The following is a 13,342-nucleotide window of genomic DNA, read 5'->3' on the forward strand; positions in this document are numbered from 1 at the left end:
TGACATCTTCGCACCACACGTTTTCTGATCCGGTCGTGATGAGGTAGTGATCGATCAAGGCTATAGAACTCCAGGTAAGGACACCAGCCGTTTGACCTTGAACGCCGCCGGCCGGCCGATGACGTCATTGGAGGCAAGCCGGCTCGGCGGACACACAGGGCGAATGCATAACGGAGGGGCGTTGGAACGTTGCGGGAGCCAGGGAGATATTTTAACCCGCGCCCCACTGGGGGGGGGGGGGCTATTTATAGCCCCCCCTCCCGTTTTTCTGCAATAACTTCCAAACCGCTTGACGTATCGACGCCAAACTTTCAGTACCTTCGGCTGCATCAATTTGACACCTTGTGTCAAAATTTTAACTTCGTAGCTACCATAGGTCGGCCGGAAATGACGTCAGAGTGACGTCATGTTCGACCGATTTCGACGCAAAACATTGAACCACGGCAATCGCTCCCAAGAGCTCAGTTTTTAAGCTAGATCCAATTTCTTTGCATGAGAGGACTCAGAATAGACTGCGCTATCAAACTGCTATCTCGGATTTTCGAAATTTTGAAAATTTCGAAAATTTGATATAATAAAATCCAAAATTTATATTTTTACATTTTTTTCAAAAAGTTTTTGACTTTTCGAAAAAACCGGAATATATGTGATAGAACGCATCATTATGACTAACTCTAGCAAGTTTTAGCTAAATATCTTCAAAAATGGCCAAGTTTTACGCATTATTGCAAAAAATTCACAATTATTAATTTTTCAAATCAATTTTTCAGCACGTATTTGACATCGTACGCCAATATAAATAGCACCATCGTGTTCCTGAGCTCAAACTGCATCCAATAGACACCTTTTTTGTTGAAAAATTTTAACTTCAAAATTTGACCTTTTTTGACCTGAAAGTGACCTGACCTAAGCTAAATTCGACTCAAAATGACCTCGAATGACACAGACGACATCACATTCGAAATCTCTGGCCTAAATGGACCATAAAACATGTGTCACGTGACCGATGCATGATATAATATTTTCGTGACCTGTGATGACCTGACCTTGACCTGAAAATCAAAGTACAAGTTTGGTACCCTCGGGGTATCTAGAGCATCTGTTCACGAGTGTGTGATCCAAAAATGAGCCTGATCTGACTTGTAAGACGGCGGCCAGAGCCCAAAACGTGAACAAGTAAAATGCTAATAATTTTTACTTTGACCTGACCTGTGACGTCATCGGTGACCTCGAGGTCAATGAAATTAGGTTTCGTTCGACAGTTTTTCCGGGGCTATCAGACGCCGTTTGAATTTTGACGATCGGCCCAGTAGTTTCGGAGTTAGGAGGGGGGGGGCTATGAATAGCCCCCCCCCCCCCCCCCCAGTAGGGCGTGTTATACGCAGACCCCAGTGGGGCGCGGGTTAAAGTGGTTGCATACCACCATTGTTTGTTGATTGATCTACAGACGACATCCTTTTAAACCTCGATGCATCCTAGGCCTGGATGGTGCGTACATTCGTGGAACGATCACCCCGTCCGACGTCCGTGGTCGAAGCTGTCACCAAGACGGGTGCAATAACGGCGATCCGATCCCGTCTCTGGCGAATTTAGAGGGGTCGTAAGGACCCAGGCCGAATCTGACAGTCTATTTTTAGGGAAACGGGGTGGGTGAATTGACAACCGATGGCTTAAGAGATGATGAGAAGGGATCCCGTCGTCGATTGTTGTTTGACAGACAACACATGTTGTACTGGGCGTATGACCATCAGAGGTAATGCCTGAACGTAGGCAAGCATAATTGGTCTGTCATATTGTTTAGGAATATAAAATGGTAATGGAGATCATTGAGGATACCAAGGCCCTAAATACAGAGGATATGATCTCTACATTACGGGAATTCACTAATTACTACGGCCCATAGGGGCACCGCCGGAGCTGTTGTTTTGCCATCGGTCCCAGGCAACTCCAGGGAGCTGCAGTACCCGGCGGCCAAAGCGGCCACCTCGTCGACTCGCAGGTCCTCTGGGATTCCGTGATGCTTTAGTGCTTCACCCACAGAAGCACGGGCATAGCAGATAGGATGTGGGGCTAGGTGTCTGTCCACCTCTTCATTCAAAGAACGTGTACAGCGCCTGGTCCCGCCGATCAGCTCGGTATCGACCGTGACTTATTCACAACTGGCGGATCCAGGAAGCGGTATTGGACACTGCGGGGGCTTACCCCAAAAAGGTTTCTCGGAATTAATTTAAAAAACTCGGATTTCGATTCCTTGCGCACTGCTGTGCGGTGTGATTAACCAGCATTTCCTCAGAAAAGTTGTGAAGTTTTCATTTATTCTCGAAAATCGATTTCGGGCGCTGCCCTGGTTGTTGGGGAAGACATTTGCCCCAAATCCCTTCCCCTGGATCCGCCAGTGGCCGTTGCCCCACTCCGAGCTTGACTAAAGACGTCTTCAAACCTCACCAGAAACCGATGGTAAGGTGAATTTAAATCCAATAACTCATCTCTGTCTGCCCGCCTAAATATACTACACATGGTACAGCACCCGGCCCTGTCGGAGCTATGAGCCGATCGTGATATTTTCGGCTTTCCCCATCCCAAGCTCGATTAGAAACGTTCTCCTTACCCACCCGATTGCTGATGTCAATTCAAATTCAATGCCTCATCTCTGTCTGCCCGACCATAACCCATTCATTGCACACCGTTCAGCGCCCGGCCCCGCCAGAAGTATCCTAGCGCGCTGAGCAGTTGCCTCCAGCCGCGTCATCGCGAGGCCCCGCGCGGCCCATAAATGAATACATTGCGCGAATAGCCGTGTCGCCCCCTGTGATCGATAATATTCTTTCCTTTTTTGACCATTTTTTCGAGCTGTTTCCTGTATGTTTGATGCAGTCTTGCAATGCAATCCAGCCATCCAAGAAACTTTGCGCGAGACGTTTTCTTGGATGGTTTTCTTGGATAGCTTGATTTCATCGAGGGCTTCTGTTTTAAAGAAAATTTGTAAGCTTTGCTGAGCTGTTGAGTAATTAGAACTGCCAGTATTTCAGTATCTAACGTGTAGTTATTGTTAGGTACTGTATTTTATTTATGCATATTTCGGCCTTTTTTAAGCAGATAACGAACGATATTAAGAAAAATACAGGAAATAATATCTAGGACTAATGCGCGCAAAGTACGGCTGCATTTGTGAAGTATGTACCTCCAGCGTGAACAAATGGCTAACTGAACGAGAAAACATGTTCTCATTTATATACATTTATTTCTTATTTATTTTGAATTCAACAAAAAAATGTAATCCGACAGGTAGATAAAAGTATGGGCTATCCTATATCCAAATTTGTAAATATTCTGACACCCTTTTCATTGTAAAAAGATGGATAAAAGTGCACTTATTTTTGGGCCTCCAATGCTGATTTCCTCGGATCAGCGCACAGTCCATATATAGAGAAGTCTGTGCCTGAGCATATCCGAAACTCCAGGGCAGATTTGTCCTAAGTGAGAGTTATCAGGGCAATGTTACAAGACATTGGAAGTTCCAGCTGCAGAAAATGCAATCCGAACTGGTAATTTTCAGCATTGGGAGATTTTATTACTAAGGATTATATGCAGATGGATTTGAATATTATAGATTGATCTTTTTTTAGTTTTAGCGGAAACATGCTTATATCACCCAATAAAAACATAGAAACAAAAAATGCTATAAAACGTGTGCTTATTTTGTTTGAAAAATGGTTTGGTTTTTCTCCTTCACACCGTTGTCATCGATCGACGATCACCATTGTTTTGATATAGGGGAAGGTGGGGTAAGACGGACCAGCTAAGGTTTGAGGCCGCATATCTTGCTACACTTCTCTCGTAATTCATATTATTTATAGTCAACGGAATGCTCAATCCTTCCTCTATTGATATGTGTAAAGACTAAATTTCAAATTAAAGACATCTAGGTGGTGGATGCTCTTAAAGAGGGACATGTCAAAAACTCAGACAAGAAAAAACGTGGGGTAAGACGGACCACCCAGCAGTGCCTGCTATCCGTTCATGTGTGTTACACTTCTGCTCTGTACCTACTCTTGTAAGAAAAAGTAACCAGAATGGTAAAATAACAAAATGAGCCTTTATTCTTTATTCATGTGTGATGGAAGTGCAGCTAAAAGCTGGGAACATGTGTGTTGATTGTCGTTTGGCATGAATGCATGCTAACTGAGCACTTGCATGCATGGCTCACATGCAACAAAGACTCCTTCATTAAAAATTAGCTTACTTAATCTTGTGTCAATGTTTTGGAAAAGAACTTTCCATATGCAGGGTACAATGGACCACCACAGGGTAAGATGGACCACAGTGGTCCGTCTTGCCCCAAATCTAAATTCTGTCATTATCATGACGTATATGTCAAATAGCCCAACATTGCAAAACCTTGCCTTTCCTAAAGTGTGACTATAACCAAGTTTATAACTTTGTTCTTCACAGTAAAGTGCAAAATAGAAGCTAATCATGCAAGAAAGGCGCCGTAATTGAATCACCCGTAGACCTCTTATATTAGATCGGTTTGACGAAAAACAACATTTTTCTCAATAACTCAAAAGCTATGCATCCTAGCCTCATGAGCTCAAGGTGGCCATTGTTACGAAGGAAAACAAACATGGTGAGTGCATAAAGCAGTAGATACCAGCAGCGGTTCAGCCGGGAGGGCTGGTGGTCCGTCTTGCCCCGCTGGGCCGTCTTACCCCACCTTCCCCTAACCATTGTTATAATCGATTCCCAGACGATTCCCAGACGATCAGCTCTTTTTATTTCAAGTGGTAAAATTTGAGGCACATCCTTTGAATCTACACAAAGTTGCGTCCCTCATTTTGAAATTATGTGCCATCTTTCACTCATGACCATTTATATTCAATGGAATACTGATCGCACAGACACAAAAAGAGCCACCGAAATGGCTTTTGGCCACCAACGGCGCGTTCAGAGTACGTATTCATTCATATGAACCGTTGCGGATGGATGATTTTGCCTCTGATCGATCCGATCAGGTAACCTGTTCACATTAAGGACGGACGTTCCCGGTAGATGACCATGAGAGCCAGCATCCCCTCAATGCGGCCGGTTGTGAAATATAGTGAGATTCTCCCCTCGAAACGGGAGCATCTGCCGGCCGGGAGATACCGGGCCACCAGGCGACCTTGTACAAACGACGAGCCTGGACTGGTCCGCAGGGTAGTATAAAATGGTGATGGTTTCCTGTATGGATATCACTTCAGTCCAGATCACACACAGTGAAACATCACAGAAAATCATGAAGCTGGTAAGCTTTATTGCAATTTTTACGATATATGTGTTATCATTTCTAGCCAGTAGCGGCGGAACACTTTCAATTAAGGAAGGGGGGGGGGGGGCACTGCCGACTTTTGGTCCCATTCTTTCCATGCAACGCCCATAGGGCTAATGTAAAAATGTCAAAATCAAGTAGGGGCACGGTGCCCGGGTGCCCTCCCCGTTCCGCCGCCTATGTTTCAAGCTGCTTTGTTGGAAAACCGTCATGAGAACTCTACTATGTCATGTTTCGGATACAGCGTATCCTAACATGATACAAACTTCTTTCATTTACTTTCAGGTGTTGTTTGCCGCCCTGGTTGCCGCGTGCGCCGCCGCGCCGTCCCGCTTCTACGCCGCCCCCGAGCAGCGCTCCCTCCAGCCGGCCACAGTCCGCATCCTGGAGGAGTCCAGCGAGCGCATCGGACAGGACGGCTTCGCCTTCCGCTTCCTCTCCGAGGACAACATCCTGCGGCAGGAGGAGAGCAGGGACGGCACCGTGTTCGGCAGCTACAGCTACACGTCGCCGGAGGGCGTCGAGGTCAGCGTGCGCTACGTGGCCGACGCGCTGGGCTTCCGCGTCGAGAGCGACGCGCTGCCGACGCCGGTGCCGACCGAGTACCCGACGCCAGAGGTGCCCGTCACCGAGGCTGAGGTCAGGACCGTGGAGGTCTACACTGCCCCCGAAACTGAGGTCAGGGCTGAAGGGGTCTATTCTGCCCCCGAGACTGAGGTCAGGACCGTGGAGGTCTACACTGCCCCCGAGACTGTGGTTAGGGCTGAAGAGGTCTACACTGCCCCCGAGGCTGAGGTCAGGGCTGAGGAGGTTGAGGTCAGGGCTGAGCAGAGCTATTCTGCCCCGGAGGCCGAGGTCAGGGCTGAGGTCAGGGCTGAGGAGAGCTATTTTGCCCCGGAGGCCGAGGTCAGGGCTGAGGTCAGAGCTGAGGAGAGCTACTCTGCCCCCGAGCCTGAGGTGCGTGTGGAGGCGCCAGTAAGGTATGAGCGTGTCATCGTCGGCTACAGGCCCCGCTATCAGTGAATATCTCTCTCTAATGCGGTCTATGTACATATTTATCGGTGCATGAAAGAGAATACCCGTGCTTGTAAACGCTCGCTTTCGTATTCGAATATTTCTTAGGGCAGTGGTGAGTGAAACGCTGGTCGATGTCTGAACTTAATTTGCATTGCGAATGTCTATTTATGAAGTTTTTTGAAGTTGCTGAGCCTAACTATGTAATGGTGAGTGAAAGGTCTGGAAAATAAACATGGTATTGCGATCGAGACGAATGTTTTAGAACTGTGGTGCATGAAATATGTGACAAAACAACCGCAGCTTGTGCGGGGCAGGCATACCAGGCTTAGTAAAGCAGTGCTGTACCCGCCAAGACTATTCCCAGCATATCTCACGAACGAAACTTTAGATGAAATTGGTACAGGGCGGTTCATTGTAAATATGTAAATACACATACATACACGGAAAGAGACGCTAGAGGAAGATAAGTTTCATAGTAGACAAATGTGCGATAGACATTTTTATGGTGAGTTGCGTGTTGACTGTCGACTTAATAAACGTTAAAAAACAAGATCTTGGACGTACTAAAGATATGTCGAGTGAAGCTAAAAAAAGAAGAAATACAATCAATATTTCCTCGTTGCCACACAATATAGACATTTGCAAGGATCCGAGAAAATGGATCTGCAATCTGATCCCAAGTAGGTATATTGATCTTGGATCCAATAGGATTATAGATCCAGCACTCCAAATTGTCTTAAGATCCATTGGCATTGTGGATCCAAACCTATATCAGTCTCTAGAGATCCAATGTTTTGTCATAGATCCTTAATCACTTTTATCGACACATAAATATTAAAAGATCACTAGTTGCAATATGCACTATGCAGTGGTTCTGTTTGAAGGATATCATGTATCATGAAGCACATCACAATTCACAGCTTTGTGGCATTTCTAACCATAATTGCACGGACACGAGGTTTAACAGGCCGAATGTGTTAACCATCGCCCGTATTCGTGTTTTGCCAGCCGCGAACGTAAAGGGGGAAGAAGTCGGTTGCCCCCCCCCCCATAATTGTTCGGCCCCTAATCGAGCTAAGGCTTCGTGGAAAAACGAGCGTGTTGCCCGTGACGAAAGGAAACCGATGAATGATGATACCCAATTTTAAGGTCCTAGGTCATTGGTTGAACTTCCTGGTCAGGACAATGATTAAAAGGTCTCGAAAATCGGGACCTGTCAAAACTTCTTAGAATGAAATTATTAAACGGTTTTTCGGGGTGCTGATCACGAATGTGATGTTAGTTTTGATCCCAGATGACGTCTTCATGCATTTAGGCCAGGACGGGTCAGGTCAGTTCAGGTCAGGTCAGGTCAACCATGAGGCGTCCTGCTGGGTATTCATAGTAGGCGTCAATTGTTAACCAACACTGACAGTTTCGTAACATGTTTGACGAAGGCACCAGAACTACTTCGTTAATGTTCAAATGGCTGCTTAATTCGAAATCAGCTAAGAAAACTAGCCTAGAAACATGTAAAACTCGAAAAAGTGAACCAAGGTCATCACAGGTCATTGACCTGTCCTGACCTGGCCTTCACGTGACCTTGAATCTCACCACAATGCATGGGACCACCATCATTTCACATGTTTGAACGTTTTAATTTTTTTTTAATTTTGTGGTTTTAAACTTTAAAACCACAAAAAGACTGGAAACGCCCGGGTAATGTGAGTTGACATACGCCGAATCGCGATTCCGGCCAAACATGGCCTCGAGAAACAGGTCACAGGTCAAAGGTCATTTGGGTCAGGGGTGTGAAATTTTTAGGATAGGTGTAAAATTTATCACCTCGAGTGCACTGATGGTATCGTTGCGACCGGCCCCTTTTTGCGCAAGTTTTTTTTTTGCGAAAAACCGAGGGGGAGGTGGGCCCATTCGACCTATAAGAACGAGGGCTAAATTGTTTTCAGTGTAGCAGCCTAGTCGGCCAAGATTGGATTGCGATTGATGATTAAGAATGCGTACTTAGTACAGGCTACCAAGACAAGATGCAGTACGTAGGATGTCATATAAAGTTCAAAGTCAAGGCTAGGTCAGATAACCAAAGATCTGAAACGTGCTATTTAATAGAGCATTTGCGACTCAATTTTTATGGGCCATTTTAACAATAGAACTCAATGGTCATGCTCAGTTAGTGATATGGACCATATTTCATTAAGTTCAGTCCGAGGTTAGGTCAAGGTCAGGACAATACATGCCATATTTTGGGGTTGATTTTAAAGAACAAGGTGTCTGTCTCACTCTCTTATATCTTTTTTACGACAAATTATTTTCAGACATGTGCATGGATCCGAAAAAATGGATCTGGGATCTGATCCCACGGATCCTGATCTCGGATCCGACGGGATCATAGATCCAGCTCTGTAATTTATCGAGAGATCCGTAGGGATCACAGATCCGAGTCTCAGTTTTTGCTTGAGATCCATTGAGATCATAGATCCTCACTTATTTTTGTCGACGCATATATCCCTAAAAAGCACCTGTTTTTAAGTCACAGACGTTCTGTTTTAGTGATTTTATGTGATCGCACGTCATAATCTATAGTTTTGTGTCACTTATTGGCATAGAAACCCTTTAAAACATGATTTCAAATGTGGTGCATGGTGGGATCCACTCAGATCATAGATCCATGTTCTTAATTTATCGTCAGATCATATGAGATCATAGATCCAAGATGTATTTTTCACTCCGGATCCGGTGGCATCATAGATCCCAACCTGTACTTTGCTTCGAGATCCACTGAGATCATAGATCCATCACTCGGATCCATGCACATGTCTGATTATTATGATGCTGTTGCCGCAGTCGCACTACCTATTTACTTATCTTCATGGTGCCTTGGTCGTGGCCATCAGACACGGTACAGTATTCCAGTACACACGCATTCCGTTTCATGGACGTCTTTTATCCAGCACACACGAATGACAAGACAATTTTGGAAATGTGAGGACGCCATAGTCGGGCTTGTGCCCTCTATCCACCGGCTCTGAGCTGAGACTGTTGAGTAACAGCCGACCGACTACAGCCGACATTCCTAGGGGATAAAAACTGGAGTGTCTGCCGTTCGACAGGGAAGGTGGACGATCCTGTCCTCTCCGTGCCGGCAGACCGTGAATAACTAGATCAGATCAGGTATAAAACGTAGAACGGCTGCCAGGGATCCATCAGTTCTCTGAGGACATCACAAGTGCCTACAATTGCGGCGAGTATGAAGCTGGTAAGTGAAAAAACATGCAAAGATATGGTTGATAATACTTGCAATTGATGGAAGAGTCACTCGTGATTGTATTTGGACTCAGCATTGATCATCAGTGAATATGTCTTTTTTACATATTATAGGTATTATTTATGTTTTAGGTTTTTCTAATCGTTCAATAGAAGTCGAGCTCTGGGAAGAATTCCTCAAAGCAACTACAGGGTGTCTCAAAAGTTCGCTTACAGGTACCAGCCATGCTTTTTTGTCAATAATTCTGAATCAACAAGAAATTAAAAGTCGAAATTTCGCATGGGCATTGGTGACAACCTTCCTCAAGCAGTCTCATTGTTTTCAAGTGCATTCGACCCTTCATGAGCTCACAAAAAGGGTTCACCTCTGACCATGGGTCAGGCACGAAAATGTAGGTTGCAAAGTCGGGTATGTTGTGAAACTCTCTGTTTCAGGAGTAATGGGAATGGTTAAGTCGGAAATGACACATGGCTAAGTGTCGGCGAGGATGAGTGCAACATGATGATCATCTCATAAAAACGGTGGCTAAAATTTTTGAAGGACGAAACCATGCGAGACTAACGGCGTTTTGAACGACCCTCGCACGACAGCAGACTCGTGTTCCGGAAAGCAGCTGAAAATGCGGTCATAACTATTGAAAACTGGCAAGAAGCTCACAGACAGAGGTTACACATTTTCAAAAAGTGCAGGTCATCGTAAAATAAAGGCAAATTATAATTTAAAGTTGTTTATAATATCTATAACGCTAATTTTTGGGGACAATAACACAAAAATCGTCAATGCCAAGGACACCTGACCCTCCAAAAGTGTCAGTTATTGTAAAATTTTATCTAACGAAGTTTCAAGAGGCAGATCTGCAGCGAATAATTTTCTTTTAAACACAAAATCCCGATAAAACCACACGATGGACAGGTTTGGGCCGTTTACAAAGCAGAACCTCTCCCGAGGAAAACACTCCGCAACCGAGCGAAGGCCTTGGCATGGGGAATGACGAGCGCTTGGAATTTGCAAAATTTGCACAATGTGTCTGAGAAACAGACGTCCGACACATTATGCTACCATATGATGCGAAAAATTTACTCCTGGCACTTCCCGTTTGTTCAGGACTGGGGTCGTTTTGAAAAGGAAAATGGCGCTTTGGATGTCGGCGCCAGTCATTCATGAAGGAGTTAGCGCCAGAGAATGCCTACAAAATACTCATGAATGGTGTCGATGCAAGCTGTCGGCTTTCAGGGAAAATCAGATGTTGCCGGGGAGCTAGTCAAAACTAAATCCGACGCAGAAACTGCAGGGGATTCCCCTGCAAGAGCTTGAAAGCTGGTAACCTTTTATCAGCCTCCGGCAGCTGACGGAGCAACAAAAATCGGTATGGGCAAATATTTTTGGAGATACAGCAAAGGGGTTGGTTTCCAACCTTCTTAATCAGTTGTCAAAGCATGCATATTTGTCTAGTGTACACACAGACACCAAAACCTTATACTTTTGGCCGGTTCTTATATGCTTTATTGGCATGGGAAATGTGTAAACGAACTTTTGAGACACCCTGTAAAACAATGACAGTCACTGATGAACAGTGACTTATACCTAAATGCATACGACTTAAATACAACTTCCATATTGTCTTTCGATTTCAGGTGCTGTTTGCCGCCCTGGTTGCCGCGTGCGCCGCCGCGCCGTCCCGCTCCTACGCCGCCCCCGAGCAGCGCTCCCTCCAGCCGGCCACAGCCCGCATCCTGGAGGAGTCCAGCGAGCGCATCGGACAGGACGGCTTCGCCTTCCGCTTCCTCTCCGAGAACAACATCCTGCGGCAGGAGGAGAGCAGGGACGGCACCGTGTTCGGCAGCTACAGCTACACGTCGCCGGAGGGCGTCGAGGTCAGCGTGCGCTACGTGGCCGACGCGCTGGGCTTCCGCGCCGAGAGCGACGCGCTGCCGACGCCGGTGCCGACCGAGTACCCGACGCCAGAGGTGCCCGTCACTGAGGCTGAGGTCAGGGCTGTCCAGAGCTACACTGCTCCCAAGGCTGAGGTCAGGGCCGTGGAGGTCTACACTACCCCCGAGACTGAGGTCAGGGCTGAGGTCAGGGCTGACGGAAGCTATTCTGCCCCCGAAAAGGATGTCGAGGCCGTACGGCGCTTTACTGCTCAAGAGTTTGATGTCAGGACAGAGGAGAGCTACACTGCTCCCGAGGTCGAGTTCAGGGCTGAGCAGAGCTTCACTGCTCCCGAGGCTGAGGTCAGGGCCGTGGAGGGCTTCTCTGCCCCCGAGGCTGAGGTCAGGGCTGTCCAGGTCTACACTGCTCCCGAGGCTGAGGTCAGGGTCGTGGAGGCCTACACTGCCCCCGAGGCTGAGGTCAGAGCTGAAGGGGTCTATTCTGCCCCCGAGGCCGAGGTCAGAGCCGAAGAAGTTGAGGTCAGGACTGAACAGAGCTACACCACTGCCTCCGAGACTGAGCTCAGGGTTCCGCCGGTCCGGTTCGAGCGTGTCATCGTGGGCTACAGGCCTCGCTACCAGGGATAGGTATTTGCAAATGATGTTTCATCTCAATCATGGTCCTATAGGTCCAGTTTCATTGCTTGGGTGCGGACGGTGGACTCCAAGGAAGGAAACATAATTAATGATATCTCATATCACAGTTTGTATTTCGTACACATTACATGTCGTGAATTTGAAAGCCGCTTTCTTGAATGGTTGAGAGGCACTGTTGAATATGAATGTTTGTTTACCTTTTTCTAATTTATTGACATATATGTAATAACTACTAATGTGTCTGTTTCGACTTTCGTTTTATGCATTCGATATACATCTTTGCACACGATTTGTATTTTATGTATATTTCCTGTGAACTTTGGCATACACTTCAGATAGATAGGTAGCTAAGTATGAATGCGCACTTAAATTGATGTCTATCTCTCTCGAATATAAAACACGCGACCTTTAAAAAATCTCATCGAGGGTGTGCTAGTGACGATGCATGGGCTCACCCAGGAATCAGGATCAGGGTTTTGGGGGAGGAATTAATTAACCCGCGCCGGGCCGGTGCTGCACGACTTCCGCGCCGGGCCGTGGGGGGGGGGGGTATTTGAACACCCCCGTCTAACTCGGCTTTGGGCCACGTAGCGACATGCGGTAAGCGGCATTCGAAAGAGCGCCAAAAATAATGACGGAGTCGGAAACACTTCGGTCATTTTTGGGTCAGGTCAAAGGTCAGGTCACCAGAGGCCATCAAAGGCCAAATGTACCTAGTCCATTTCAACAATTTTGAAAACTGCCAACGGCTGACTTGGGAACCAATAGAGGTACAACGCCGCGGAAAAGTGCATTCGATAGCCCTTTGCCCCTTTTTACAGACATTTCTAAGCAATGTTCTCAGATTTGACCTCAGGCTTAGCCTCCAGAGGGCAAAAACTATAGAAATAGCCGTTTTCACGAAAAAAAATCGGTAAAACCTTTAGATTCAAGCAAGCCACGACGATATATTTGCCAGCGTCGTGTTCCTCTCGTCGAGCAGCGTCGAATGAATTATCAGTTGAGCTTGAAAGGTCATTTTGAAAATTTGACCTCAGCACAAGGTCATGACCTGACCGGAATGGGTCATGTTGCATATCAGTCGACCCGTATCGTCGAGCTAAATATATGTAATGTGTTTTCATCACTCTAGCACGTCTCTATCAAAAGTTATAGCCAAAAAACTGTTGGTGACCGTTCATGACCTGATATGACCTGAGGGGTCACAAAGGGGTCACAGTTGCATTT

The 13,342-nt window shown here is 46.3% G+C and overlaps 2 protein-coding genes across 2 annotated transcripts; both read left to right on the plus strand.

Moving 5' to 3' along the window:
- Positions 1-5,515: 5,515 nt before the first annotated feature.
- On the plus strand, positions 5,516-6,551 carry LOC122391481 (titin-like). The gene has a single exon (XM_043385428.1). The coding sequence runs from the start codon at positions 5,519-5,521 to the stop codon at positions 6,329-6,331; it is 813 nt and encodes a 270-aa protein (XP_043241363.1). The 5' UTR covers positions 5,516-5,518; the 3' UTR covers positions 6,332-6,551.
- Positions 6,552-9,569: 3,018 nt separating this feature from the next.
- LOC122391474 (cuticle protein 3-like) lies at positions 9,570-12,106 on the plus strand. The gene is made up of 2 exons (XM_043385409.1): positions 9,570-9,578; positions 11,222-12,106. Exons 1-2 carry the CDS (start codon positions 9,570-9,572, stop codon positions 12,104-12,106), a joined length of 894 nt encoding a protein of 297 aa, XP_043241344.1.
- Positions 12,107-13,342: the final 1,236 nt, after the last annotated feature.

Source organism: Amphibalanus amphitrite, unplaced genomic scaffold (assembly GCF_019059575.1).
Source record: "Amphibalanus amphitrite isolate SeventyFive unplaced genomic scaffold, NRLGWU_Aamphi_draft 000439F_arrow, whole genome shotgun sequence".
Classification (NCBI taxonomy): domain Eukaryota; kingdom Metazoa; phylum Arthropoda; class Thecostraca; order Balanomorpha; family Balanidae; genus Amphibalanus; species Amphibalanus amphitrite.

What these genes read in the sequence shown, in the direction of transcription:
- LOC122391481 (XM_043385428.1), top strand. Translation starts at nt 5,519, where the DNA reads ATGAGAACTCTACTATGTCATGTTTCGGATACAGCGTATCCTAACATG.